Below are 27,979 nucleotides of genomic sequence, written 5' to 3'. Positions count from 1 at the left end.
ATGACTTTATTCTTTTTATTCTACAGCTCTTCTCCAAAAACGCTGATCCTATGATGTGCAATGGAGGAATTTTCTTTATGTTCATTTACTGATTTTTTTGTTGCTGTTTTTTTGTTTTTCTTTCTTCCCTTACCATTTCACAGTAGCTCCTTCCTCAGACACTTCACACTCAAACTCCACTCTTTCTCCAACCATCACCATTTGATCCTCCAGGGGGTGAGTGATCAGGATTGGGGGCTCTAGAAATGAAGAGGCCTTGATTAAAACAGTGTTATGAGAGACTGAACACCACAAGTAAATGTCAATCAGTCTGCAGGAAGAACACCTGGCAGAATAAAAAGTGATGCTCTCTGTGCTGGATCATGTTATCAATGTAATCAGATGACCTCTTAATACTTGGTTTGTGAGTCAAAATGCAAACACAGGATTAATCAGCTGGGTATGTTAGTTTTCTGTACTACTTAGTCTTCTTATGAAGCTTGAGGCACATATTTCTCTTGAATGGAATCTAATTTTTAAAGTAAATTTCTACCCCTATTATTGGATAATTTCCAAATGAGAATGAATGATAATTATTAGTGTAATCTTTTTGTGTGCTTTCTCAGATACAGCTACTGGGGAAGTCTTTATTTAAGAAAAATACTTGCTTTTATAGTGCTCAGATCTTGCTCACATGTGTTAGAATTTCATTTGAGATCTGAGAATAAAGAAGGATTTGACAATAATTTGATGCTAAATGTTAGGGGGGATCTCTTTCCTTTATCTGCCATTGCTCACCTTTTACAAATAATTCTGTGAAGCTCTTCTCCTCAGCTACCACACATTCATAGGCTGCATCGTCAGCCAGAGAGCAATGGTTTATGGTCAATATTCTCTTATTCCCAATGGCCTCAAAAATGTATCTGAAAAAAGAATGTTAGTGTAATCAGAGAGTATCTCTTCTGGACTCAGTTGGTGTCTTCCTTTGCCAGGTGGAGAAGAAAGCTCCACGCTTTTTCTCATGTCAGTGGCAAGATATATAGAGACTGAAGCCCTGTATCCCTGTCCTAGCACAGTGGATGGAAACATGAGAAATTTGAAAGATTTGACAAATGAGCACAGGGAATTATGGAGAACTCTTTGTAATAAACTGACACATACAAACTCCTGTGGTGTTGGTATGCTGGTTAGTCTGCATGCTTTTCTAATGCAGCCATACAGCAGATGTGACTACCATTAAAATTTCTTGTCACTGCTCTAGCATCAAATAATTGGAATTAGGTTTTACAAACAATCTACAGTAAAGTATATCCCATATCATACAAAAGTGGATACATAAACAATAGAGCATAATCAGAGAACTTACTTGCTAGGTAGGTAGATGTGAGTATCCCATTCCACATGTAGATAGAGCACAGGGAAGAAAAGAGACAGCCATCAGAACTGTAAACTTGCCCCAAGTCTATGTACCATATAGATTCCTTCACATCTCCCTATTTTATTTCTCTTTATTTTATTTATGTCTTTCTAAGAATAACTTATTTTTCCACCTTGTCCATGCTGCAGCCCATTTCTTACTGTATTTCCTGTACTTCTTGTTTACCTGCCGCTCACTTGGATCTCCTGTCCGTTCTTCAGCCATTTCACATCAGCGTCTGGATTGGCAACTTCAACCATTAATTTAATCTTTTGCCCTTTGTCCACTTGATAAGCAGGATCCAGTTTCTTGAGGAATGCTAAGATGCATAATGATTTAAAAAAAAAACAAAAAACAAAAAAACTATATTACTACTATGGTTGCATCTCAGTCAGGAAAGCAAACATTAATTTCTTTTTCTTTTGTTACTGTCATTCTAAACCTTCTCCACCTTCTTCACTTTCTGCATCCATGTTTTCATTTTTACACTTTCCTTTTCTCTGTTCTTGTACTGTCTATAGGATGAAAGCATGTATTATTAAGGTAAAATGAGCCAAGTAGAACATTTCAAATCAGTTGTAAATATGTACTTCAGCATATCCTTAGGGAAGTTATAGCTAAGTGTGCCCGTAGAAGGATGATGATAATCTTCTCAGTACTAATGAAAGGCAATTTAATTTATCTGCTTCAGACTTTTAAGACAAATTATTTAAAATTACTTAGTTAATACTTGACAAGACTAGAAAAGTCTCAATTCCAAATGTATTGTGCTTCAAATGTTTTTAAGAAACCTTCCCAATGGAAATTAAGTTGTTTAAATGTATCACTGATGTCTGAGGTACTGACCGGTTTTTGGGTTGTATTCAAGATAAGGGTCAGAGCAGAAGAAACCCAAGAATGAGAAGGTTCAAAAATAACCAGAGTTTCAGAGCAGAGTAGACAAGAGCTTTGGGAACAGATCTGACCTTTGGTTATCAGTATTTTACATATAAAGACCATGAAACAGTTGGAACAGGAAACTGTGTCGCACTCATATTTCTCATGCTCTTCTATCTGGCTGCTGTCCAGTTGATTTCTGAAGAACTCTCAGACAGGAATATACTGACACATGCATTTGGAAGAAATACAGTTTGCCAACCTGTACTTTTTTTCTCTTCCTTCTTAATGCGTTTGAGGCGTTTCAGCATCCCACGCAAATCTGTGATACCGTACTGAAAAGCAATTTTCTCATATTCAGAAGGAGGAGCTTTCCTCAGGATTTCCCAGACATCAACATCAGGTTGTGAATCACTTTTTCCGTCACCTCTGCAAAAAAAAAAAAAAAAAAAAAAAGAAGCTATTTCTTAATAAATAGTGTATATTTACTATATTATCATCAAAAATAAAAAAAATTGAATGGCAGGTTAGTTTTACTTAAATATATTTATTTGTGGTGATTAAAATTCAAATTCTGTCCTTTACTGTGTAATAGCCAAGGCAGAAAAATTTTAGTTTCCTTTAACAGCGAGTAATTGAAACACAGACAACTTACTGCCCTGTGATGACTGAACACAAAACATATGGCTACGCAGGCCGATATCCTGAGAATGCCTTAGAAAGAAGGCGGTTGGTTTGTTTAAATAAGAAGCAAGTAATTTTTTCAGGACATTTTTCCTGTTCAGATTTTTCCAGTCAGATTATTAAAATATCAATTATTTTTTGCGAAGGCAATGTTGAGTACTGGCAAATGAGACAATATTTACAATGGTATAGTTATTTTATGACTTAACCAAAGAACTGGTGATTACAGGAGAATTAGTATTTGATTTAGCAAAACCAAGTGAAAAATAGATTCTCTGGTACTGGGGAAATTTTTGGTTTTTTTTTTTTTCCCTGTTATCGTGGTTTTTTAATTTAAAAATTCAGAAATAGAAAAAGAAATTGGTGTAACCCATGTTATCTTACCGATTTGCACTGCGCAAGAAACTGCTGAACTCAGGAACGATCAACAGAAGCGTTCGGAAAAGGATGCAGCATAGGCAGGAAAGAGGGCATAATGCGTTAATACAAGAGAGCCATGAATGTCATCTTCACCTTTAGCAGAATAAGCCTGTACTTCAGCAGCAGGGAGATGAAGGTGCTTGTGCAAAAGCTCTGAAATAGCCTTAAGAAAAATGCTATTCCCTAGTGACGTGAAATTCTCTCACTCAGTTTGTACAGTTCCACTCTGTTTTAAGCTGCAAGTGTAAGCCCTTCTGCTTGTTCCTAATGATGGCAAATGACCTTACAGGGAAGTAAGTAGCTCTAATTTGCTCTGTTGTCTTGGATCTGTTGCCTGATACTGCTTGATAAACAGAGAATGGATAGAAGCAGTAACGTTTTCTTTACTTTTCCTAAACTTCTTGTGGTGGTTGTTTCTGATGTTGCCAGGACCAAGCAGATTCCACTGCAGCAGAGCACACTCACTCAGTGAAGTCACGTACAGTGGTAAACCCCAGCATGCAGACCACTTATGCAGCAGGCAATGTTGAGAAAAGTGGAGGATTATGGAAGGATTATCTTTGTTATCCAATGCAGGATTATTTCTTTCACGAAAAAAACATTATGAGAAATATGACTACATAGCAAAGAATGACTGTGTTCAGTCTAGGCCAGAAGTGTAACCGAATGTTTTAACAGTGTTGTGACTGACCAAAATGGTCTTGTTTGTAACAAGAATGTTATGTTCGTTAAAGTACTGCAGTCAGTGCTTAGCATTTCCACCACTGTTGTCGTTCTTGAACAGGAGAAGGGAGACAACAGAAGAGGATTTCAGCTCAGTTGAGTGCAAGCTGAAGTATGGCATGCAAAGTCTTTTATCTGTGGAGTGGTTTATCGCTCACTGAACATTAAGTCCTCACTAGCACTCACTGGACTGATAGTGTATCTGAAGTTTGGACTCTTTGGAATTTTAATTTTTGGTAAGTTTTTGTAAATATTAAGAAAAAAAAAAAGGAGGAGAGGAACAAAACCAAAAAGCTAATGGGATATTTGACCTTGTTTTTGTGAAACTAATGTGACAGTCTTGTTCAGTTGCAATCCTTAGTGTGCTCCCAAGGTGTTCGTGAGAGATTTTTTGATGAAATTTTACTCTTCCTGTACTTTATCCTTGATAGTTGTTCACACTGACTTGACAAATGTGCATGCTGACATAAAGCAATCACATGAGTAAGTTGTGGTTGTGAAGCAAAGGATATTTTTCTATGTTAACAGTGCTTATGAAAGTTTGGTTTTAAAAAAAAAAAGGCATGATCTCATTTTTGTGTTGAATATCTGATTGCAACTCTATGTATTCCATTTGAAAATTTGCTGATGCTGATTTTTTTTTTTCTTTTTTTTGATGATCTTGGAACCTCTTCTCAAACTCCTTATCAAACCTGAAAGCAGGGCTTGAATATTCATTGCTGTTCAGAACACTTTTTTAAGCCAGTATATCAAAATGCATACAATTGTTTGCTATTACTTGAGTAATTTTATGCTTTAAATTTTAAATTGCTGCACAGCAATCCCTTCCCTGTGCCCCGGTTTCAGTCAACACAGTGTTAATAGTGCACCGAGGATTTGGTTGTTGCTGAGCAATGGGTGTGTGCCCTGGGGCCACTCTGTGGAGAAGAGCTGCTGGAAGCAGTGGGAGGAACTGCAGGTTGGACATGCCTGGCCTAATGTATCTTGCTATTGAAAAGACCTCCTTAATTTTTGCTTTAACTTGTCATCCCATTTTTAGGCCTGGCAATACTGCTTAGTTCCATGCAAGTGGAAATAAAAGAAATAGGAAATAGCAGTATTTACAGTAATTAGAAGAGAAAGCTTATAACTTGCATGTTTGTAACAAAATGGTACTAAAAGTTAAACGTTATCATTTTGTGTAGTGTTGAACTGGATTCTCAAAAAGAAAAAAATAAAATCCATTCTCTGCCTATAGGTAAAGGTTTCACCATCCCAGTATGCCTTCTCACCGTTTTGTTTTTTAAAACATTCTTTTTGATTCCAGAAGGACATAGGCTGTACTCTTGCGCTGTCAGTAAGAACTAAATGGTGTATGATAAGTAACTGAGAGCTTGGACACTCAGAGTTTCTCCCACCCTTAAGTTACTCTCCCTGATTTTGGGGATCCTTATCAAGGATGATCACCTCATACATTAACTATGCACTTGGGAGTGTTAAGATGGAGCTTAGTGGATCTGCTGTAAATGGAATATGCAGCTGATATGTTTTAAACATATGTGGAAGGGTTAAAAATAGTTTTGTACATCCCAGAGATGGTTCCTTCCTATCCCATTACTGTCAACTGAATGGACCCTGTCAGCTGTCACCTCCTTCAAGGTCTGTGCTCATTTTCCCATTTAATAGTTCTATGACAGCTGTTCCCTTCCTCTTCCCAGTGACCTCTCCTTGGCCCATGACATCTGTATGTCAACACCAGTTAATTAAATTACAGTGATAGGAGATATAATATTAAAAGAAACTCTTCCTATTATAGAGGGAATGTTCATTACCTCTGGATTGAGGGCAGTTGTAAAAAGGGAGGAACAAAGCAGAAGTGGTAGAAGAACAATCTTCAGTTCCTTTTGAATCTGCGCAGCTCTTTAAAGTTCCTCAGCATGAGCTCCTTTTTATCTGTCCTATTCTAATGAAAAGCACTTTCATTCCATGTTAAGTTTGTATGCCTTTCAGTTTTCAATTAACATAGGAGCAGTCTTCAGCCTGTGGTGTGCAAAGTCTGGAGGACTCACAAATTGCTTCTAAAGCAACCGTGAAGAGCAACTAGGAACAGTGAATTTATCAGTGTGCTTAAATTACCAAAACAGGAAATTTTGACCTTTCCTGTAACTCACAAGGGTCAAAAACACTGATAGAAATTATTTTTGTCTAACAAATATTGAATAGTTAAATAATCAAATTGAACATTGCTGGAAATACTGGTGATATTTGCTACTTTTTAGAGTTCCATGTTTGCTCAATAGAAATTAGGAACACAATTTTTTCATGTTGGTTTCCATGTATTCAAAACTTTTAAAAAAGAGGTCACTGGTTCTCTTTCCTTTTTTTTCTTTTTTTTTTTTTGTGCATATAGGATGTGTGTACAACTACTCTGAGCTCTCAGTTTTGGTTACTGCAGTTATTCAGAAAGTGTATTTTCTCTACTTTAAAATTACAAAAAAAAAAATGTAATTCACTTTTTGTCTCATACTTCTCTGGGGTTCAGGATGAAACAAGAAAGTTTGATATCAATATCTGCTATAGGAAGTTCGATTGTTGTACTTTCTTCTTCTAGCTGACCCCTTTGAGGGTTCTGGTTGTAGTGTTACTGCAAAACCAGAATGCACTTCTAGTTGGATATATTTTACAGGGGTCACACAAAGTGGGGTTTGCTTTAGATAAGCTAGCTACAATGTTATTGAGTCTTTATTGCTTTCCAAAGTCAGATGTCTGACTTCAGATGTCTGTATGGCTTGATTCTGTACTCTTTGTGAAGTTAGAATGCATCTCATAAACAGTGATACAAACACCTGAACAGAAACTGACCACACGTTCACGAGTTCACTAAGTCATGGATTGTGAAAAGTTATACTGGCTATGTATATTTGCAAAACATGAGTCTTGTGACAAATAGCTAGAGTAACTTCAGGAGACAGAAAGAAAGAGCGACCATAATCAGAAGGAAGCATGCCCGTAGTAATGGATGATAATGAGCAATGGAAACTTTACCTGAAATAAGAATTATTATTTTGTAATGAAGTCTGTACATCTATGGATAAGTGACTTTAGTGGTAGGTTCGCTATAAGCGTTTAATGATGAGTGATGAATGTAATAAAGCTTGAGAGTATATTTGGTTGGCACTAGCATGTAATCAGGCAGATGATGTGAGATCAACAAGGAGCTTCTCATTTTTAATTGCTCTAAGAATGGGAATTTAAAGCAACAGCTTATTGAGAAAATTTGTACATTAAAGCACTATTTACATATGCTTATAAAAGAAAGTGATGGTGAAAAACAAAGGACAGAAAAATACATTAATTTCTACTAACTGTTTAAAAGCATTTCTATCTCAAAAAATTGGCAGCTGATAATTTTCTTTCATACCATCTAATTTTTGTCACGTTCTACATGTAAGATAATAACACATGCATTGTTTCAAACCGAATGTTTCCTGTGTTCAGTGTGAGCCATGCATTTTTAATCAAAAGAAGTAGAAATCTTACTCTCTGTTGCCAACAGTGGAATCCAAAACATCCAGATTACAATGGTGATAAAAAGAAAAACATAAATAGAGAGGTTGTGAAGACAGTTGTACCAAAGAAGGATGACAGTGGGAAGAAGAAAGTTCACAAAAGAAAGTGAAAGTAAAAATATGAAATTAGACTTAAAATCAAAATAGTAAAGTATGTTGTATAATATGTATACAACATGGAATTTCTCTATATATTAGACACACAATACCTATTTACTATATAGCTGTACAGTGTAATAATAATAATAGTAACATTAAATATCTAATAAAAAGGCTTCTTTCTGGCGCTTTCCTGCCGTGTATTGTAAAAACTTAGAACAGAAAGTTCTTAGTAAGGCAGCCTTATAGATATGTATTGTAATTTTAATTTTTGAAGTGAAAAAATGCTGGTGGAAACAAATAATTGCCCTAGTTCCAAGCTTTTCTTGGGGGGGGTGGGGGTGGGGATCTTTTTTTTTTTCTCTACTGTAAACCCAGCAAGAGTGCAGCAAATCCTCAGTAATTGAGGAAGCTGCCATAATTACCTGTCATCTTTTTTTCTATCCAGAGCTGCTTTTTAGAAAAGCTACAAGGATTCTGAACTTAGGAAACTTCTACTTAGAAAACTTCTAGTAGAGTTATTCTGCAGAAGCTGATAATTTAACATCTCTAAAATTAATGAATTTTTACTCACCTCTTTTTGAGTAGGGCACTGAAATTCAACTCTCCAGATTCTTCAGATCCCTCAGTACTGTGTAATAACAGAAAAACTTAATTAGTTTCAGAAGGAAATGGAAACAGTTTGTAAAACTGTATTGTGATGTAGAAGATATGTTTTTGTAGGGGAGTAGTAGAAGGGTTTAGAAAGAGTTCTGAATTTGCTCTGACATGGCAGATGACTTAATTAGGTGTTTTGTCTGTACTGACCTTCATACAGGTTTAAGAAATTTACTGATTGAGTAAGAGACTTGTACAAGGTATTATTTGGGTGGTCCTATTGATCTGGAATGTGTTTGCTGTCCTACAGATGTTATAGAAGCTTTCCTTTAGACTCATTGGTGCTTTTAGAAGGCTGTATTTTCAGGAATATAGGTATTGTTTATAGTATGGGCCTACACAAAACCAGTCTTTGTAAGCTGAAAATGACAATTATTTTTGCTATTATGCCAACTTTTTTTCCTATTAAGTCTCCTTATGATTCCAGAGTTTGTTATAAAGTAAAAAGTATCACATTGTTGGTGCTTGGGAGAGCAAAACGAAGAATTCTGTCATCTGACTTGAACCTCATCTTGGGTTTTAAATTGTGGAAGAAGTATCATGACAAATAATGCTGTGATGAATTCATTTATGAGAACAAGAATTTGGCAATGCCATCTCACAGAGTTCTGATTCCCCCTGTAGCAGCACCTGATCTTTAATTAACACATATGCAGAAATTACTCTTTCAGCTGAACGAGCGGTAGTAGAAATAACAGTGTCTCTGATAACACACAGTGCTAGTTAAATCAGAAAATATCAATCTGTCTGTAGACCTGTAAACAGAATGTAAGGGGAACTTCATATGGCATGAACAAATATAAAAATATGTAAGAAAATGGCCTTAGCAGATAAGCATGGGCATTCTACTGGTGATAAAGATAGAAGGGAAGGGAGTGCCAAGTTTTTCAGTGCTGCTTGACAATGGTGAGAAAAAATAACAATTCAAAAACATTTTTATTTTGAATCACTGCTGTTTTAAATAAGCTGTGAGAAGAGAGCTTCCATTTTTACTTCTGTGATTACTTTCAAGATGGTGCAGTTGTAGAAAGGATAATTTTCTTGTTATAACTTTCAAGCAAGGAAGTATATTTCTGGCCACTTTGTTCCCTGCTTCAAGCAGATTTTCAATGGTTGCAAGCATAAGGTATAACAGAAATTTCTGTATATAACAGCAGATTTGAAAGGGCTTCTTCTGAGCAAATACTCAGGAAATCAGAATCTAGAGGTGTGAGGAGAATTAGTCATGTTATTACTTCCAAGATGGTAATTACAATCAGACTTTCAGGAAAGCCCAGCAATCAATGTTTAGCTTTTCTAGAAGGTACAGCTTTAATGATTGCTTTAGTGTGCATAGAGTTAAATCTCATCTCAAACTTTTTAATTTACTGTAGAAGACATCAAGACCAAAAGAGTTAGGAGGAAAATTTAATGATAATTAGGATGGAGAGTGTGGCAGGAAACAATAAATTCTTATACACATATGAGTTGATACATTTATGTGAGAAAATTTGGTTAGGATGTGATCAGTCAAGAGGAAAAGATGTAGAACAGAAGGGCAGGCATGCATATCATTTGAAGTTTGTGTGAAGATACTACTTGCCAAACACATGCTGTTTTTGTGATGAATCTGCCTCTCAGTGAACTATCAAACTATAGTTTTCAGTATCTTACACTTCTACTACTTACTGTTATACATTCTAGTCTCCTGTAGCACTAAATACTATAAACCGTTATTTATTGGGAAATTGTTTATAATCAAAAGTGAATCCAGTTCTGTGTTGTTGTTGTTGTTGTTTTTAAATCCTTTTCTTTTCCTGATCAGAGAGAGACAGTTCATTGTTAGGCTTTAATTTGTCTGCTGACACAGTCAGAGACTACCTGAGAAAGGCTGAAGTCATCCGTCTGCCCCCTCCTGCCAGGCTCCTGAGTGAGGGTATCAAACACAGAGCTTCAGATTTAAATAGTTCTGGTTTATATTTGGCTTCCTTCTTAAAGAGGGAGCTAAAAATCTGAGCAGTTTGAAGCTGCTCACGTACTTGCTCTCAAATGATTCTGAAATAATTCTTTTAATCCTGCTAGCAAGAAGAGAAACTCTTGAAAGCCTAATTCCACTGCAGTGAAATTAACACAATACAGCTGTGCAGTGAATGTTCTCTGAGGCATCACTGCAAGGCTGGTCAGCTACTTATAGCTATATTTGACCGTAGATAAGTTCTGCAAGCCTTTTTTACTTCTTTGTGATAGGATGTAAGATCCTATGTAAAATCTCATACAAAAATAGCACTTGTATTGAAAGCTTCAAGCAGTTGTCATGATTAAATTTTCCCCTATGTTAGAGAACTTGATGTCTGTTGGAATGTTCTTGGTCTAATAACTTAGCAAAAATACATGAAAAATTAAAGTGGAAACCAACTTGCACAAAGGGAGAAGAAATTCTCAACGATATAAAAACAGATGTTGTTAATATTAAAATTCATAAGATGTTAGACATTATCAACTGCATAATTAGGAAAAGCATGATGTAACCATGCTAGTACAAAGTCTAAATTATTTAGGTGATTCCTAGATATTATTTAGTATTTTAATAGTAGAAATATTTTAATAGACATCTCCATCTTTGTGCTTGTTGATACAACAGCTTTGCTTTTAATTAATCTTTGTCTAGCAAAGTAATGAATTCTGCATAGAAATATAATCCAGTCTATATAAGTTTCTACCATGCATACTCACGTGCGTCGGAAGGCAGCACGAATATCCATTTCTCCACTTATTGGTGCCTCTGATATGACAAAGAGCGACAAATGAGAGTGGAAAGACAGACAAGTCAAAATAATGAAAAAATACAGTGCTATTTATAAAGCTTTTCAGTTACTTTATTCAGAAATTTTTACATTGTAAATTGTCATCAGTCATACTGGAGGATTGGAGCAGTAGCTTTAAGCATGTAACTGTGACTGTTTGCTTTCAATGTGTGGTGTTTAATGTGGCTTGATTCTGTCTCATGCTTCATAGTTGTCTGCAACATGACATTCTCTTTCTCCTTGTTTGTTAATTCCTCTTCTGGTAAATTTTAATTTCAGTGCTAGCTTCACAGAATATTTTGAAACTTCAATGAGAGAACTATTGGGAAACAATTGTCTGTTGTTATTCACCCCCTGAATGCAAAGGTAGATTCCTGGCAATAGGTAAGGATGTACAGAAACTCCACGTAGGGTATTGCATAGAATTAAACTGCTTACTCTGTTCTAATCTCCTGAAATCAGCAAAAAGCTATAGAGCAGTTGGGCTGCTTTGTACCTTGCTGTGTACTGTCTTTAAGAGCATTCCAGTTTTGATTAGAGTGACATCCAAGTGTTCCTTCTAATGCCCTATATCTCTGCCACCCATCCTAATTATCATCTACAGGCCTTTGTAAGTGTAAGCTCTTCAGATCTATACTTCAGATGCTTGTCTAGTAACTGCTGTGTGCCAGAAGGAATTGTTAAAGAACATACAGGAAGAAAAAAAAGTGGAAGAAAGGAGGTGACAGGAGTTCATCTTACCATTGACTATCAGGTTGAAATTAGAACTATCAAACTTGTCCTTGGTAGACACCTCACATCTGTACCCTCCTGCAAAAGTCATATTCGCTTCTATGACTTCCATTTCAAATATGTACACCTAGAACAGAGACCAGTGGTACATTTTGTAAGTTAGAAAATGAAATAGTGAAGGAGAAAGAGAGAATACAGTGTTTTAAGGCATAAAAGCAAATAGACAAGTGATTAAATATTTTCATTTCCTTTTGGATTAAGAATGTCCTGAATGTGTAACACATTACTGTCATAAAAATTACATATTCCCAATTCAGTGAGAGCAGAAAAAAAAGAATATGATTGGTACGGGTCTGTAAGAGAATGTAATGTTATATTAGGAAACTATACTGATGCGCCGGTGTGCGCAGTCATTACATATGGTAACTTCTTGTACATTAGAAACAGCAGTAGAGCTTTCATTAAACAAATATAGCCTCTATGCAAAACGAATGCAGTACATTTAAAAATTCAGCAAAATCAGTGGCTCTTTTATTTGTGAGCAACTGTGTTCTGTTGCATCCAGAAGAGGGCGGTAGTGCTTCATATAGCACATGGGATGAGAAGCCATGGCTCACTCTCCTATGTTTCTCTTGTGTCTCCCTGGGCATTTTTGTGGAAGAAATTGCTTAGCTACTTAAATTAGTCTAGAGAAAATTAAATTCCAACATAAAAAGCTGAATGCTTAATCTGCGTAGAAACATGACAGATCACATGTAAATATGTCTGATCTATTGTTTTCTCTTAAATATAATCAGAATTAATTACTTGAAAGTAGAACATTCTGCATAAGAATACTTCTTCAGTCCTCTATGTATTTTCTCAATTCATCATAGATAAAGTAAACCAAAGAGTGTGAATGTAGTGCTTGTCTCTTGCATGGTCAAAATATAGATGTGCAAGCATAAATATAACATTGTGTGGAGCTTTGGGTATTTCAATATTAAAACATTTCCTGATACTTTTTATATTTTCCCCACATAAAAAAATAATATATAGAAGGCTAAGAATCTTATGCTATCAGTTGCACCTTGTTGTTTCTGTCATAGTTGTCACGCAGCTGGAGATGTTTCCCCACTTTGCTTGCCAGGTCCATCCACTTTCCTTTGAACCATTTCACTGATGGTTTCTTTAGCAGGCTCTCACCTGCAACTTTGGCAGTGAACATGATGTTTCCACCTTGTAAGGCAAGTAGGATAAAATAAGATTATGAGCAACGTTATTTTGTTTAGTCTTTTACATCACTGCAGTAATCCCTTAGTGGAGAGCTAAACAATCAGGCAGAAGGTGCAGTTTGCAACCACTTGCCTTAGGTTTTGTACTCACCAACAGTAACTTCTCCATCCTGAGGTCGTGTCACAAAGAGCCCGATAGGGTCTACAGGCTCTTCTGGTTGAGCCTCAGCAGGTGGAACTGCATCAAACACAAGAGTTACTAGTTAGGACTTCCTGCACTGACTTCTGTTATGACCTATACCATTAAATTTGCTAAGTCATTTCAAAATGTCTCAGTATGTTTCTTCTGTCTCTGAGATTCTTTATTCTCTGTCATCTAATACTAGCACTCTCCTGGTGTGTACCTCACTTACTGCATGGATTTCCTGTTCCAGTTATTCCCTTCTGTTAATGTACCACACTTAAAATAACAGCAGTAGTTCTTTATTACCTTCTGGGTTTTGGTTGCTTTCTACCGGTGGAGCAGGCAACTCTGAGGCAGCTGGGGCAGGAGAAGCTTCAGCAGGAGTAACTGGCTCGCTCTTTTCTGCAAATGAATGTAAACCTAAATTAGAGAATGCTTTCTTTCTGAATAAATCTTCTCAATTTTCTAGAACTTAGAAGATTTGCTGTTAGGAGAAAGTGCCTACTGGCAGCTGGATGCTAAGGCTCTTTGCTGAGTTGGGAAAGAATTAATATTTGAATTTTTTAATTCTACATTCTTCATATGCAGAAACTTGTCAGCTGTGCTTAGTATTATTGTTAGCCTCAGTTCTAGAAAAAATAGAAAAAAGTAGTGAAAAGTGATGCAGTTATAATCTTTATGAAGACTTTACTTTTTCGTGAGATTTCACTTCATTCTATGAGTGAATGTAATGCTCTAAACACAGCAGATCTGGTAGTTTGCGAGATCTAGAAACTATTTGCAATCAACATGGAGAAAGTATTTTAAAATTCCCTCTATCATTTGCTCCTCTGGGCATTTATGCCCCCTCAGTTAAAATACGATCTTACAGACAAATTCAGGCAAGTTCATTTGGTGAAGTAAAGAAGGTAGAAATATTTGAACACAGAAATGTTTGAAGAAGAAGCAACTTTGACTGAGGCAGGGGAATAGAATTTATTGTTACTCAGTTGCTGAAATATTTTTCCCCCTAGGTAGCAAAGAAACTTCCAAAGGGCCTTGCTTATCCCCTCACTTAAGTCCCATGTGCAGTTTATCAGCTGTTTTTGCAGTGTCTTTACCACCAAAGGAATTTGGCAATGTTGTGCCAGAGAATAATTTGAGTGGCTTCTCTGTAACAAAGGGAAGTGGCTGTGTCTGGACAGGTGATGAGAGTTTCTACAGTTTTGATAATGAAAAGCTGAAATGATTAATCCAGTTATTCTTTACAATTTAATCTTAGCTAAGGTCTGAAAAACAAGAGAAAAAAAACCTGAGAACATACCATGGTGTGTCAACCCCACTCTCAGAAAATTTATGCCTTTTACACTGTAACATATCTATATCTTAAGAGAGAAGTGTGATTTTTAACTTTTGTTAGAGAATATCCCCTTGGATCTAGTCCAATTTTACCTCAATTTTTACTGGAACGAACTAAGTTATCTTAACTGTGGAGATGTTCTTATAATTTAGATGTGTAACTATTTAGAAAAGGCTTATTTTGAGGCATTGGCATATAACAGATACAGGAAAGTTTTCTCATTTTGGCATCCTCATATTTCTATTACCAATTTGTGCTTATAAAGGGCATCTTTTAGAGCACAATTCCAACTCCAAATTCAGCAACGCTGCTATTTGAGGCTGTCTACATGTAGCAGGTTCTATCTGGAACTAATCTAAAAGATAGTGAGAACCACACAACTAGTATAATGTGTACCTTTTTATTCTGTCAGTGAGAAAGCCAGCAAGAACATGCTGTTATATGCTTTGACAACTGTTAAATTGTCCTAATCCATACTAGGATTAGCCTTTTCTTATAATCTGTCATGCACCGTTGTTGGAGCAGGATATCTTGTCTTCTGTTAAATGTTTGTATCTTTTCAGCTGACCAAAAGAACTCACTAACATCATGATACAGTTGCTGCTTCTTTTTTCTTTTCTTTTCTTTTTCTTTTCTTTTTTTTTTTTTTACAAAAATAAAAGGGAAAATATCAGAAAGCAAAATACTAGAAGTGCTGAATGGAGACTAAAAGTTTTGGAGGAAAAGAAAGGGATTAGAAATATTTCACAGTTAAGTGGCTTTATCTATCCAGGGAAGACTGGGGAAGTTTTTCCATTTCCCATCTAACTGTTGCTTTAATGCACATAGAAAAAGTAATGATAGGTGATAAATACTGCTTACGTTGCTCTGAAAGTAATGCCTCCTGTTTATTTCAATGAAAACTACAACAGACACAAAGAATACAATAACATTGTTTGACAGTGCAAACTCTAAGCTACCAAAAATATTTTTCAACATAGTCATCACTGTTAGTTATGCGTTTTTTGCCAGCAGTGAACAAGAGCCTGCACACCAACCTCATAAAAGTCTGCACCAGCAGAGGTGACCACTGCTGAAATACACCACACACTGCCTCACTGTGCTTACGCTTACTGTTGGGTCTCCATAAATGTTCAGCAAGTGTCAATGAATGCCAGTGGGTGCTGTTTTTTTCTGTATGGAGGAATTCAGTGACACACCTTTGCTTCATACACACTTCATGGCAGATGCCATTTTCTCAGACTGCCCTTCTGCTGCCGTATGTCGCACAGCAACAAAATAAAATACTGGTGGGAAGGTTTAACTGCTGCTGCCATCATCTGCCTCTGACATCATGGGCCAACATCATAACACAGGAAGCATTACTTTCAAAGCAACCCTTGTATGAACGTTACTTATTGTGCTCAAGTCACTCAAAAAATAAGAACTTTTATTAGTAAGTGATTTTGAGACACTTTGTAGGAATGTATACGTGCCTTAAAGCAACAGCATAACTTGAAATTTTTTGCCAGTTACTACAATTTTGTATTTTAATGTAATCTTTAAGAAAAATAAAATATCAGACCTAAGATGCATGCATCTTAGTTTAGATTAGGTTAGACTTGCTTCACTTTGGTGAATTCACTTGAAGGTGAATTTTAAAGAAGTGTATTGGGATTTCCTCTGTGATCTCAACTGTGGACTTCTGTCATTGGTAATGGGTGTTTTAGCCACAGGAAATGTGTTCCTTAGCTAAATATTGAGTATATTTTAGAAACCTTACTGCAGCTTCAAATCACATGGTAAAACATATGTTTGAATGTTATGAATTTTGAATGTGAGGCTAGAAGTACTGATGAAACAGAATTGCTTAGGAAATACTATACCTGGTTCTTTGACCTTCAGTTCAAATTTGACCTTGGAAGTTCCAGCTATTACAGCGTATGTCACATCGTCGTCTTTTCCTACGTTATTGACTGTCAGTGAATGCTTGTTTCCTTCTGCCTTGATAGTGTATTTCTCACTGTCAGTAATTTCTGTGCCAGCTCGCTGCCATTTCACCTTGATGCCAGTTTTCTCTGTCTCTGCTTCAAACACAGCGTTGCTTCCGGCTGTCACCTCTGTTGTCTTCGGCTTCTTGGTAAATGCAGAAACTAAAAAAAGAGAGAGGGCTCACTAAAATCTGTTCTGCAATTGTGGCGTATCTGGTGTACTCAGCTGTTGTGGCTGCAACAGCTGTCTCCTTTCTCTCCCATCTGCCCGTGCAAGATATAAATTATAACACTTTCCACGGAGAACCTGTGAAATTGTCTCTGTATTTACTAAATTCTATTTCTGACAGAGACTTCTCCATATTGTCATGAAACAAAATGTAAAGAATAGCAAACTCATCTTGGTGTCCCTCTTACTTTCTACTGTACTGAGCTCTGAGTTTTTCATGGGTGTTCTATCTGTGAGAAGATGGTATGATATGTATTTTTACTTATAAAGCTCTCTATGTTAATTTATGTAGTCTTGCTTAGAAGTAGGAATACGCTTTTTAATTGTGATCTAGTGCTCATCTAATACTGTTGTTAAAAAGAATCAAGATCCTTTCCTCTAACAAAGCTGCAGTTAGCGTAGTAGTAACCTGTGTTTCTGATACACCACTATAAATTAACGCTTCCTTTTCAGTACTTCTGTTTTGACTGATCAAGTCTCCTATATTGGCAAGAGATTCATGTTCCAATGATGGCCTTTTAATTTTATCCCAGCTTAATAGTATAAAGTGTTGTTTGCATTCAAATTCAGTATATGAAATACAGTAAGTACAGTATTAAAGTGCTTGCCTATGTAGTACTCTATGACAGCTAGTTTTCTAATGAAATTACAAGACGGATGAAAATATTTCTTCTGTCTTAAGGAGCACTTCTGATGCTCATAATGAAAAATAATTAAATGACTAATACATGGGATGAACATGCATAAACCAAATAACGTGTTTTGTCTCATATGCAATCAAAGTAGCACAACAGGTGGGAATTTGAAAGCAAGCTGTGTATTCTTCAATGCTGGATTTCAATGAGGTAACTTACTTTACTATTTCCCTTGCCCTGAATTATTCATTTTGATTTCCTAAACCTTATTTTGAAACAAAACTTTTTATTTTCTTGTTTTCATCTTAATGAATTCTGTTCTCTTTTGCTAATTGCCCCTTGCTATACCTAAATATGCCAGTATGAAGATGTTATTTTGTACTGTGTAAATACTGGTATTTTATACAGATTAAGTGTATAAAATATCTGTAATTAACACTGATTCATGCATTAAATGTTTCTTGTGTGTAGTTAGTCATCTTTTTATTGACTTATCCTTTTATAACCATGCGTTTATATAATATTAATTCTATCATATTTGGTTACATCTGTGACCTCTGCTGCAAATTACCTGCAGCTCTACTACTTGGACAATAACAGTAACTTTCCTAAACACCAGAACGATAGTTGTAGTTAGCCTTAAGCTTTTGATTTGGCTTTATAAAAATGAGAACATAGCATGGAAGGATATATTTTTAAAGAAGTTGTTCATACTCATGTTCAAACAGGTGCTTTAGTCAGAATAAATGGTATGTTACTAATAATACCCTCTGCACAGAATCTCCATTCCTGCACCATATGCTAGACTACGTAACTTAACTGACCTCAGTAGGGTTACACCAGCAAAGATTTCATCTGATGCCATTTGGACTGTTGTCATAATACAAGGCACTCTTCTGGCTTTGCTTTGCAAAGAATTTAAAGATGCTTAAGCATCAAGTGAAGTGACTTGCAAATAATATCAGAATTTAGGATGTAATATATTTTGCTTTTCTTTGTTATGTGAAGTCCTAAAATATGCTTTTCTTTCTTTTTTCTCCTCTATTTTCTTTCATTCTATAATCTCATGAGAAAACAAATCTGTCTTGCACTAAGCCTTTAGCAGCCTCAGATGAGCTCCTTTTGTGTTCTGCATGTGTGTGAAGTTTCCCCTGGGAATGGAATATCCCTGCATCCATTTATTTGATTTCAGGCCTGCAAGTGATATAATTGCTCTTAAAATAATATAGTACTATAAAGATAGTAGTGCTCTATGCTTTAGCATAATACTCAGATTGTTATCAATTGCACATCCTTTGATAGATACTGCAATTCAGTGTATATTGCCACACCAGAGTGTACCTTGACGCAGTGTGTCACTGTGACTGGATGTGTGTGTGCTATTGTAGACTGCAACTCTAATGTAAGGAACTGGAATAATAATTAAAGTTGTCTGTGCAGCCACACAGTGCAGAGCCAAGTGAGTTCTGAGACCCACTCCTGAAACACTCCAGCTAACCACTAGCTGGCTCCTCTTCCTGTGACTCTAGAGATGTGGTGGCAAATTGGCCTTTTTTTTCTCCATGTGCTATCATCATCACTCTTCTATTTAAGCACAAAAGAATCTATAAATATATTAATTACTTAACAATGTGGCCTGCAAATGTTCTGCTCTCCAAATGGCAGTGTTTCAAGGCATGCGCACTTAGGTAGCTCAACAACAACAAAAAATCACTGGACAGAACTATATTCACAATGAGAAATCTCCACAACCACAGCATATCTCTGACATGGGGAAAATCCAAATAGGCGGAAGTTTACAAGTAATTCTCCCTGTCTTCTTTTTTCTTTCCTTTCCCTGCCAAAAGACTAATTTATTTGGATTCCTGCTTAAAATGATTGTGAATGTTTCCATTAAAGTGTATAATTGGAAAGTACCAAGAACTTCCATGAGAATAAAGGAAGAACCATTTCTGTGAACCCACGTTTTCACAGATAAAGTCGGTGAATGACAGTGCCCAAAGTGGTGTGTCTCTGTATCTGCATCTAGGTTCCCTTTCAACTTCCACTGTTAATTGAATGCAAAGGAAAAGTAGGGATGAAGATTTTAAAAGAAATTACTTTGTTGCAGAAGAGAAGCTGCTGAACAAGCATGTACTGGGAATTCCACCCTTTTCTACTTTGGGGGGAAAATGGGCAGCTTTGCAGAAGGTGAAGTGAGGGATCAGCTATTCTTAGTTTCCTCTCCTTCTGTCTGCTTCTTTAAGTAACAAATGTATCTGACTTCCAGATATTTTTTTCCCTCATGCAATCACAGCAGATTCATCTATCTAGCAGACTCATCAGGAATGACTCAAAATGTCACAATTAAAAGCTTCTTGTCCTGATAGCATTGCTTTTTCCTGCTTTTGTCAAAAACACGTTCCTTGCTTGGAAATCTCCTGCACTTCAACATTTGGCTTCTACCCAGCTCTGTCTCTCTAAGTTTCATGTATCCATTTGCTATTCAAAACACTCTTGAACACTACCATTACAAGTCTGTGGAAAATCCAGTAGCTGTGACACCTCTCATGTGATGTTGTGGAATATCTACACCTCTTGTGCCTGTCAGGCCCTGACAGATCTCAGGCACTGTCACATGCTTACCCAGACTGCTGTCTAGCATGTGCTGAGCGGCTATTGGGTTGGAGCACATGATGATTTAGTAGCCAACTCCTCTGCCTCCTGTTTTTTCACTTCCCTGCTTCCATGAGATTCTAACCCACACAGCATGAAGAGTGGAGACATTTATGCTAACAATGTAGCAATGCTGGATAAGGGGAAGAGATGCATATGAGTTACCAGAGCTGTTTTTCCCAGGAATTGTTGAAGGGAGGTGAATTATAAGTGCTGTGTATGTTTGTGTGGGGTTTGTTTTATTGTTTTGAGTTTGGGGGGGGAGGTGGGTATGGAGCTGGAATTGCTTTAGGAAATTAACCTTCCTCCTCATTTCTCACATTCCAGACTTTCCTACAATACTAGCATCATAATATGAAGAACTTTGTGTAACTTCTTTAATCAGCAAATTTCTACTCATGGTAGAATAGGAAGCAGGCTCTATGTGGTCTGAAATAGTCTTGTGGGAATCTTTTTATACCTCATGCTGCTCCTACTACAAGTTGCTCATGACAGCAATCCTTTAGGAGTGCTGTAACAACTGAAGAGGTCTCTGGACACATCCATCATACAATTATCTATGTCATAGAATCATTAAAGTTGGCAAAGGCCTTTAAAATCATCTAGTCGAACTAGTTCATCCCCACCATGCCCACTAAATTGTGCCCTTAAGTGCCGCATCTACACATTTGTCAAAAAACTCCAGGGACAGTGACTTCACCGCCTCCCTGAGTAGCCTGTCCCAATACTTGGTCACTCTTCTGGAAATTAACTGTTCCTAATATCCAACCTGAACTTCCTGTGGCTTGAGGCCATTACCTTTCATCATATCACTGGGAAAATAGGTCCACCCTCCTCTCTCACCATAGCCTCCTTTTGAGGAGTTGTAGAGAACAGTAGAGTCTTCCTTGAGCCTCCTCTTCTCCAAATTAAACAGTTTCAGTTTCCTCAGCTGCCCCTCATAAGACTTGTGCTCCTGACCCATCACCAGCTTTGTTGCACCTCTCTAGACACTCTTCGGGGCCTCCGTGTCCTTCTTGTAACAAGGGACCTAAACTGAACACGCTGTTCAAGGTGCAGCCTTGCCAGTGCCAAGTGCAGTGGGAAAGCTCCCTTATAATTTCTGAATTCAAAGTACATGTGAAGTACCTGAAATCAAAGAAGTGCGGATTTCACAAGAATGTTTTTATCTAGATAGAATGATGAAGTTCCATCCTGCTGTGATTTTTGTTTTTAAATTTTGTCTTTAGACCAGCTCTGACTTCAACTTTTCATCACTCATGATGGAGGAGAGTTAAGCACTTAAGGAAAATGTGTGTTCGAATTAGCCTTTGAAATAATACCTCTGCCTTTCTGAAATAAAATCTGTTAAAGACATTAATGTTATAGGAGAACCTTATATATATGGTTGATGATTTAATTTACTTTACATTCTGTTTAATTGATATCCAGATTTTTATATGGGCAACATATTGATTGAATATTAAGAGATAGCATTAGCTTTTGGAGTTTCCTTAATTTGCTAAGGCTTCATGTTGAAAATGTATCTTTGTTTTAGTGCCTACACTTGGCATCAAGTTCTTCTTTTATACCATTTGTTCTTTCATTGAGATAAAAGCCAAACTGTGAATAAACAGACTTCAGTAACGGAGCTCGTAAATTCCTCATGGAGGAACTATATAAAGATGCTGTGCATTCCTCAGTCAGGACCTAAGTGGCTTCTTGCAATTACAAGCTTAATCATTCCTTGATCCAAAAGCTATTGAGCTACTCAATCTTATCATTCCTTGCCTACTTCAGCAGCTGAGACTGTAAATTCCTGTAATGTGAGCAACAGGCAAGGAATAGTTTCGCTAACCACTCTCTCTCTCTATGCACTCATCACACTTGCTGTAAAATGGGAATAATAATATTGCTTTGAACTTGAATTAAGAAAAAAAAAAAAGAAAATAGTCCTATGTAAATTGTTACTGATTTTTGAATTTCTGTAGCACACAGAAGTTCATTATTGGACCAATATTTTAACACTGAGCAGTACTTTAGCATACTAGGTTCTTAAATATGTAGGAGGAGGAGCTATGTTCCAACTAAAATTCTATAGGCAGCTCTCCATTATGCAATGTTGTATATTATTATGGAATGACGTACGTCTATCTTTATTTATAGCTAAGGTGTTTTTAGACCTTTGAGAAAATTTCCTAATCTGAGCTTCAAAATCTGGTTTCTTCAACCTATAAAATGCGTGAATGAAACTTCATTCATTTTCAGAGAGGGTGAGTAATGCCGCAATTCTTTTCCTTCTGATTTAGTAGTGCACACATTTCCCAATAACTTCAATTTATTTACTACCTTTTTCCTTTTATTGTCACAACATCATGTTAGGGAAATGGTTTTTTTTTTTTTTTTTTTTTAACCTTTGTAAGTTTTCACAACAATGAAAAGACCTAAACTTTCCAAAAGGCCAGCATTTGAACAGAGATCAACTATGAAATGTTAAAGACATAGAGAAAGGAACATAATGCTTCTGCAGTGGAACTCTGCAAAAAGTAATGTTTTTCAGTATTTGATAGTTTGTTCTGACAGATGAATGCTATTGCTGTAGAGGAATATGTCATATTGCAGGAAAGTGCCACCGTTTCTTTTGGTGTTGCATAAAGAAGTGGGACTGAGCCTCATCCTGAAGTGTTTCAGCTAGACAAGTGAAGTTAAAGAACATCACTTGGGAAGTCCACTTCACTTTTTTTAGTTTATTTATCTGTTTATGCATGTTGAAAGGCTTATTAGAAGAGCAAAATATAGCCAGAATATCCTTGATCATTCTCTGGTGTGAAGCATTTTCCCTTACCTGTGTGTGAGAAGCCCTAATTTCAGTAATAAAGGCTAAAGATCTCTTAGGTTTCTTCAGTAGTCTCACTTAAGACAGAAAAAATGACTTGTCCAAGTATGAAATGTTAGGTGCTTATCCAGCCCTCTTGAGATTATGCTTGATATTATCCCGTCTTGAACTGTATAAACAACATGAAATAGAAAACCAAAGGGATTAATGTCTCTTGGGAGAAAGAGAAAATCCTCCCAAGAAGTTATGAGGCATGTGACTGTTTCTGTCCCAGTCAGAGTGGGTAATAAGAGCTTTTCCTCCCCTGCTGTGATAATCACAGAGTTTGGACTGCTTTGTTCACAAGAACTGCGGAGGAGTGGTGATGTTAGACACCTGTTAGCTTTCTTTCCTCTGGAAAAGTAAACTGGAACAAAGTTTATCTTCACTGTTAGCTAGTCAAGGTGGGCATCTTCACAGTCAGAGAAGTTGCTTCTCATCCTCAGAGGCTAAAAATGATAATTTATAGACACGATGCCTAGAAAATCACCTTGTCAAATTTTGCCTAACCTGCCGTTTATCTTTTTGCTAGCATTGCCAGTCACAAGCATTAGACATTTTAATGAATCTCAAAAGTCAGGTGGCTTTAAGAATAGAATATGATTATGATTATTATTTTTTTCAACTGCTGAACCTTTACAAGCATATATTTTCAAGGTTTCTTCTATAGTTATAATGTCTGGTATATATTTATTTTTGTATAAACTTCTACTTCCATCTGATTTCAGAAGTTGCATCTTGAAGAATATCAAAGAGATAGAGTTGAGGTACTGGTGACACTGCTGCCATTTTAGAGCTGTACTGAGGGAACAGTAAAGAGTCTTGAAATTAATCATGCTTTAGAGTTTAGCATTTCTTAATGAGGGATACAGGTTAGGTTTGTGTTCTGTCCCTCTGGCAGTGGCCAATTCCATATACTCTGGCCAAAATGAAAGTTCTTAATTCCATATATTCTGGCTAAAATGAAAGTTCTTAACAACTGTAAACTCATTTGTTGTGGTGAGCGCAACAGATTTTCCCACTGACCATTATAACATGAGTCTGATGCCTTTGTACTTTGTGAAGTACAAAGGCCTACATTAATATATATTAACAGTAATTATTGGCTAATTTTGAAAACTGTGTGTTATTAAAAAAGCATCCATCTTGTACATTGAAGTCATAGTTGTGCTGTATATACTAGTATCATTTCAATGAAATGAGTACCTTGCTCTAAAGGAGAAGAGTTCTAGATTTAGCTCATGTTTTTCCAGCCCTATTATTGGTTATGTGCATATTTATCAAGTGATCAGCTTTTGACATTTTTTTTTCCCAGACTTAGGAGTGTTTTGTTTTCACAACTGAGATCTCTCTCTACTCACGCTGGAGCTGAACTGTTCCTACCTCTGCTCCCCAGGCTATCTTTTTCCTCCTCAGACAGACAGATAATTTGTACCTTATCCTATACATTTCCTTCTTTTTTACCTACTTGGGCAACTTCTGAATGATTCCCTACTTCTCAGTTTTGAATTAGGAATGTCCTAAATCTGATTTTTTTTTCTGATGTTTTTCTAGTGGGGTAGGACTTACACTGGACTCTATTCTGACCTTGACTTTCTGAAAGTAGCTAGTTATCTTCTGTCTCAACAGAAGATGATGAAGGAAGGTAAATGAAAGGAAATATGCACATATTCCTTAAAGTACAGTGTCTCCTTTTTTCCTAGAGCTCTGCTGTCACTGGTTGGAAGAAGTAGAAAGAGTAACCTCTGAGCCAGGTGCCACTTGCTTTCATTTTCACAAAGATTTCATAACAAATAACATCAGTATTTGCCAATTACACTTCCTGGAAAGTATCAGGGTAAAAAAAAATATTAATAAACTGGGAGACTTTTATACTGCCCAGTTGGCCAAGAGAGAGACAACAAGATTTTTTCACAGCCTAAGAGTTAGTGGGAGAAGAAATAATAAATGAAAGGAAACTGAGTATTAAAGTATTAAGTATTAAACCTCTATTCCCTCCTTGTCCAAATTCTTTGGATACAACTCTGTGACTGAGGGTTGCCAAACTAGTTACTGATTTCACTATAAGAAAACATCTTTTTATAAAAGATAATCTCTTTTTTCTCTTTTTCCTCTCTCTTTTTTTCCTAAGATATCTTCTTTTCTTTTTCTTTTCCTGTTTCTTTTTCTTTTTTTCTTTTTCCTACTCAGAATTTTCTCTTCCAAGCTGTTCTCAGCTTTTGTTTGTTAGTCATGATCCTTACCTGCTTTTTTTGCAGGCTCCGGCATCTTCACTTTCTGATGAAGCTCCTAGTTGAATCTAGAATCTAGAAAGCAGAGTCCGAGCTAAACAGAAACAAGACTGCAGGGCTTTTGTGACCCCCAAAAGAAACACTCAGTGGAAGCCCCCATTCTGCTCCTCCCCCTCGAATCTCCACTGTTGTCAACTACAGCGTTTTATCAGTAGCAGGGCACACTTGACAGGCTACATCAGCCAGGATAAATATAGCCAAGTTCCAGGAGCCGGAGAGCTCAAACCACGTAAGGCTGGCTACCACTGATCTGATAGTGCAAATCAAGCATGGTCTGATGCTGCACATGCTTCCCCTTACATTAAGAATTCCTACACTGCCATGTTTATAGCACAGGATCTGGTAATTATTGCAAGTATATTGCTACTTGCATTCTTGCTACTTTGCTATTGTTATAGTTGAGTCAGAACCAAACAGCCTTTCACAGGCCTTTTTTCTTTATCTATTTTTCTCCACTGAAGACTGTAGAACTGAATGTAAACTTCCTTGAAAGAACTTTTTCAGACATTTATACTTTACTGACATTTGCAGTCACAACTAGAAAGTGTGACACTACTTAAATAGTTTCAGTTTTCTCTCTCCATCCACCCACTTGATTTGCAATATGTGTTACTTGAAAAATTACCATTTTTTCTTTTTTTAAAGCACCATTTCAAAAGTGGCTCCAGGGTTTTATTTATATACTTTTAGAAGTTTTAATTTTGCACAAAACAAAACAAAATAGCACAGATCAGGGGAAATCTCACCAAGGTATTGTTCTCATATTGCCATTTTGTGCTTCAGTTGTTACTTCTTATTTTTTCATTCATCTAGCAAAACAGCAACCATAGACAGACATCCCTGTACTATCTTGTTGGTGCATCCATTCTCTGTCACTACTGTCTGACTCATTTTTAGTTTGTCATAGAAACTTTGTAGGCTAAGTACTTAGCACATTTTAGCTGCCACTAGTACTGAAAAAAAAAAAAGAAAAAAAAATTAAAAAAAAAACCACACTGATTTTCAGTTTTTACACTTGTACTAACTTGTAAAAATCTCTGTCTGAAGGTTCTCAGCTTTTGGCAGGAAGCACAGAATAGACAAGTGTGCATATATAGCACATCGTTCACTGTATTTCATATTTGTTCTTCACATCTGACTCTCTGGGTAGGCTGATAGGACAAACAAGAAGCAGAAAATGACTGCTGCTACTCCTCTTCTGATTTTGGACCAAGTACTTCCTCCCCTTCCCCTGAAGGAATTTTTAACGTATGAGTAAGGAAGATGAGCACGATGTGACCTATGTACATTTTCCATTGCTTCTGTTTCTAGCGGAGCAGAAATTATCATGATACATTTTGACATACTGTCCTGTGCCTGGGGCGCTTCACTGGCAATCAGAAGATCTAGACTATCAGCTTTGGCTTGAAGTCTTTCAAGGGACTTGAGTCCCATAGTATGAAAAATATGTCACTCAACTGGTGAAGATCATTATTCTTTCCTTTAATATTTCTTCCTATTAGAGAACAGGCATTACCAGAGCTGATCCCCAGCATGCTGTTGGAATAACATCAAAATAACATCAAAACATCAAAAAATAACATCAGAATAACATCAAAATCCCTTCTGGAAAGAGGCCTGTCAGACACTGGAGGCCATGGAAGGCAGAACTAACATGAATTGACAGAAGGAGAAAGAAAAAAGCTATGCAGATTATCTAGAGTTGGACTGTGATCAGAGCCACATTTTTTCTCAACTAATTTGCCTCTCTAGTGTGTCCTTGAGATGAGGTTTACAAGGGAAATTAGCGGTCACTTCTGCAAAACTTAAAACATGAACCTCTTGTAATTGCTTTCAGAATATGCTTAACTTTCTTAGGAATCACTTTGACTCAATAACTTAGTTTCACTATTTCATCCTTTCTCAATCACATATTAGCAAATAATGATTTTTATTGAAAGTCTGTATGTTGTGTTGTAAAGTGGTTGTACTGATAAAATACATAGTACGCTGAAGTGTTTTCTTCAATCTGGATTCAAAATATTGTTCAAGTCATCAATATTTTTTCAGCTAGCACTGTAGGCCTTTATTAACATGAACTAAAATAGCATAAGTAGAAATAAACCCATTTGCATGGTTTTAAAGGAAATGTGTACTTCAGTAGAGTACCTTTTAAATGCAGGCATCTAGCATTTATCTCATTCTCTAGAACTGTGTCTGTGGGTGTCCATTAGGAGGTACTTCAAAGCAAAAGTGAGAGGCTTAGACTAATTAAATGTGGGATAATTCTTATCTAACACAGACCTCATCCTGAACGATAATAGGTATTGGCTATAAGTACATTTTGGCTATTTCTTTTAAGTTCTTGGAAGTCTTGGTAATGTTGAGTCACCTCAATACTAATTTATTTCTAAAATGACGTTGTTAAGTCCTTGGACTTGATGTTTTACAATATTAATTCCTCTGTTGAAATATGCATTGTAGAAATATGAATTCCATTTTGAGTCTGAATTTTCTAACTTATAACCTGAATATCCCCTTGTCTGGGAGAGCACAATTGCCATTCATTGTCTGAATGTCAGCTTTTTTCTATGCTTTTGTCAGAGCACCCCTACTCTTTTACAGAGGTACAGCTGTGCAAAACACTTTTGTACCTGGCGTTAGATATAGAAACATTTCCTTCTTTTCCTGCTTTCTTACTGTGAGAGTTT

General features: G+C 36.5%; 1 protein-coding gene across 1 annotated transcript in view; it reads right to left on the bottom strand.

Moving 5' to 3' along the window:
• Window positions 1-25,390, bottom strand: part of MYBPC3 (myosin binding protein C3) — a 57,529-nt gene extending 32,139 nt beyond the window's left edge. The window contains exons 1-16 of the mRNA XM_090140912.1: window positions 25,242-25,390; window positions 16,521-16,787; window positions 13,623-13,718; window positions 13,284-13,370; window positions 12,988-13,136; window positions 11,928-12,045; window positions 11,116-11,164; window positions 10,264-10,308; window positions 8,321-8,377; window positions 7,619-7,621; window positions 3,341-3,364; window positions 2,535-2,701; window positions 1,583-1,715; window positions 1,346-1,348; window positions 778-902; window positions 134-239 (exon numbers count right to left, since the gene is read on the bottom strand). Coding sequence (XP_089997038.1) covers window positions 134-239; window positions 778-902; window positions 1,346-1,348; window positions 1,583-1,715; window positions 2,535-2,701; window positions 3,341-3,364; window positions 7,619-7,621; window positions 8,321-8,377; window positions 10,264-10,308; window positions 11,116-11,164; window positions 11,928-12,045; window positions 12,988-13,136; window positions 13,284-13,370; window positions 13,623-13,718; window positions 16,521-16,787; window positions 25,242-25,266 — 1,454 coding nt within the window. The 5' untranslated portion in view covers window positions 25,267-25,390. The remainder of the gene's footprint in view (window positions 1-133; window positions 240-777; window positions 903-1,345; window positions 1,349-1,582; window positions 1,716-2,534; window positions 2,702-3,340; window positions 3,365-7,618; window positions 7,622-8,320; window positions 8,378-10,263; window positions 10,309-11,115; window positions 11,165-11,927; window positions 12,046-12,987; window positions 13,137-13,283; window positions 13,371-13,622; window positions 13,719-16,520; window positions 16,788-25,241) is intronic.
• Window positions 25,391-27,979: the final 2,589 nt, after the last annotated feature.

This window comes from Phasianus colchicus, chromosome 5 (genome assembly GCF_987193195.1).
Source record: "Phasianus colchicus chromosome 5, bPhaCol1.hap1.1, whole genome shotgun sequence".
Taxonomy (NCBI): Eukaryota; Metazoa; Chordata; class Aves; order Galliformes; family Phasianidae; genus Phasianus; species Phasianus colchicus.
Note: the sequence above shows the minus strand (reverse complement) of the source record. Positions and strands in the feature narration are given on the sequence as shown.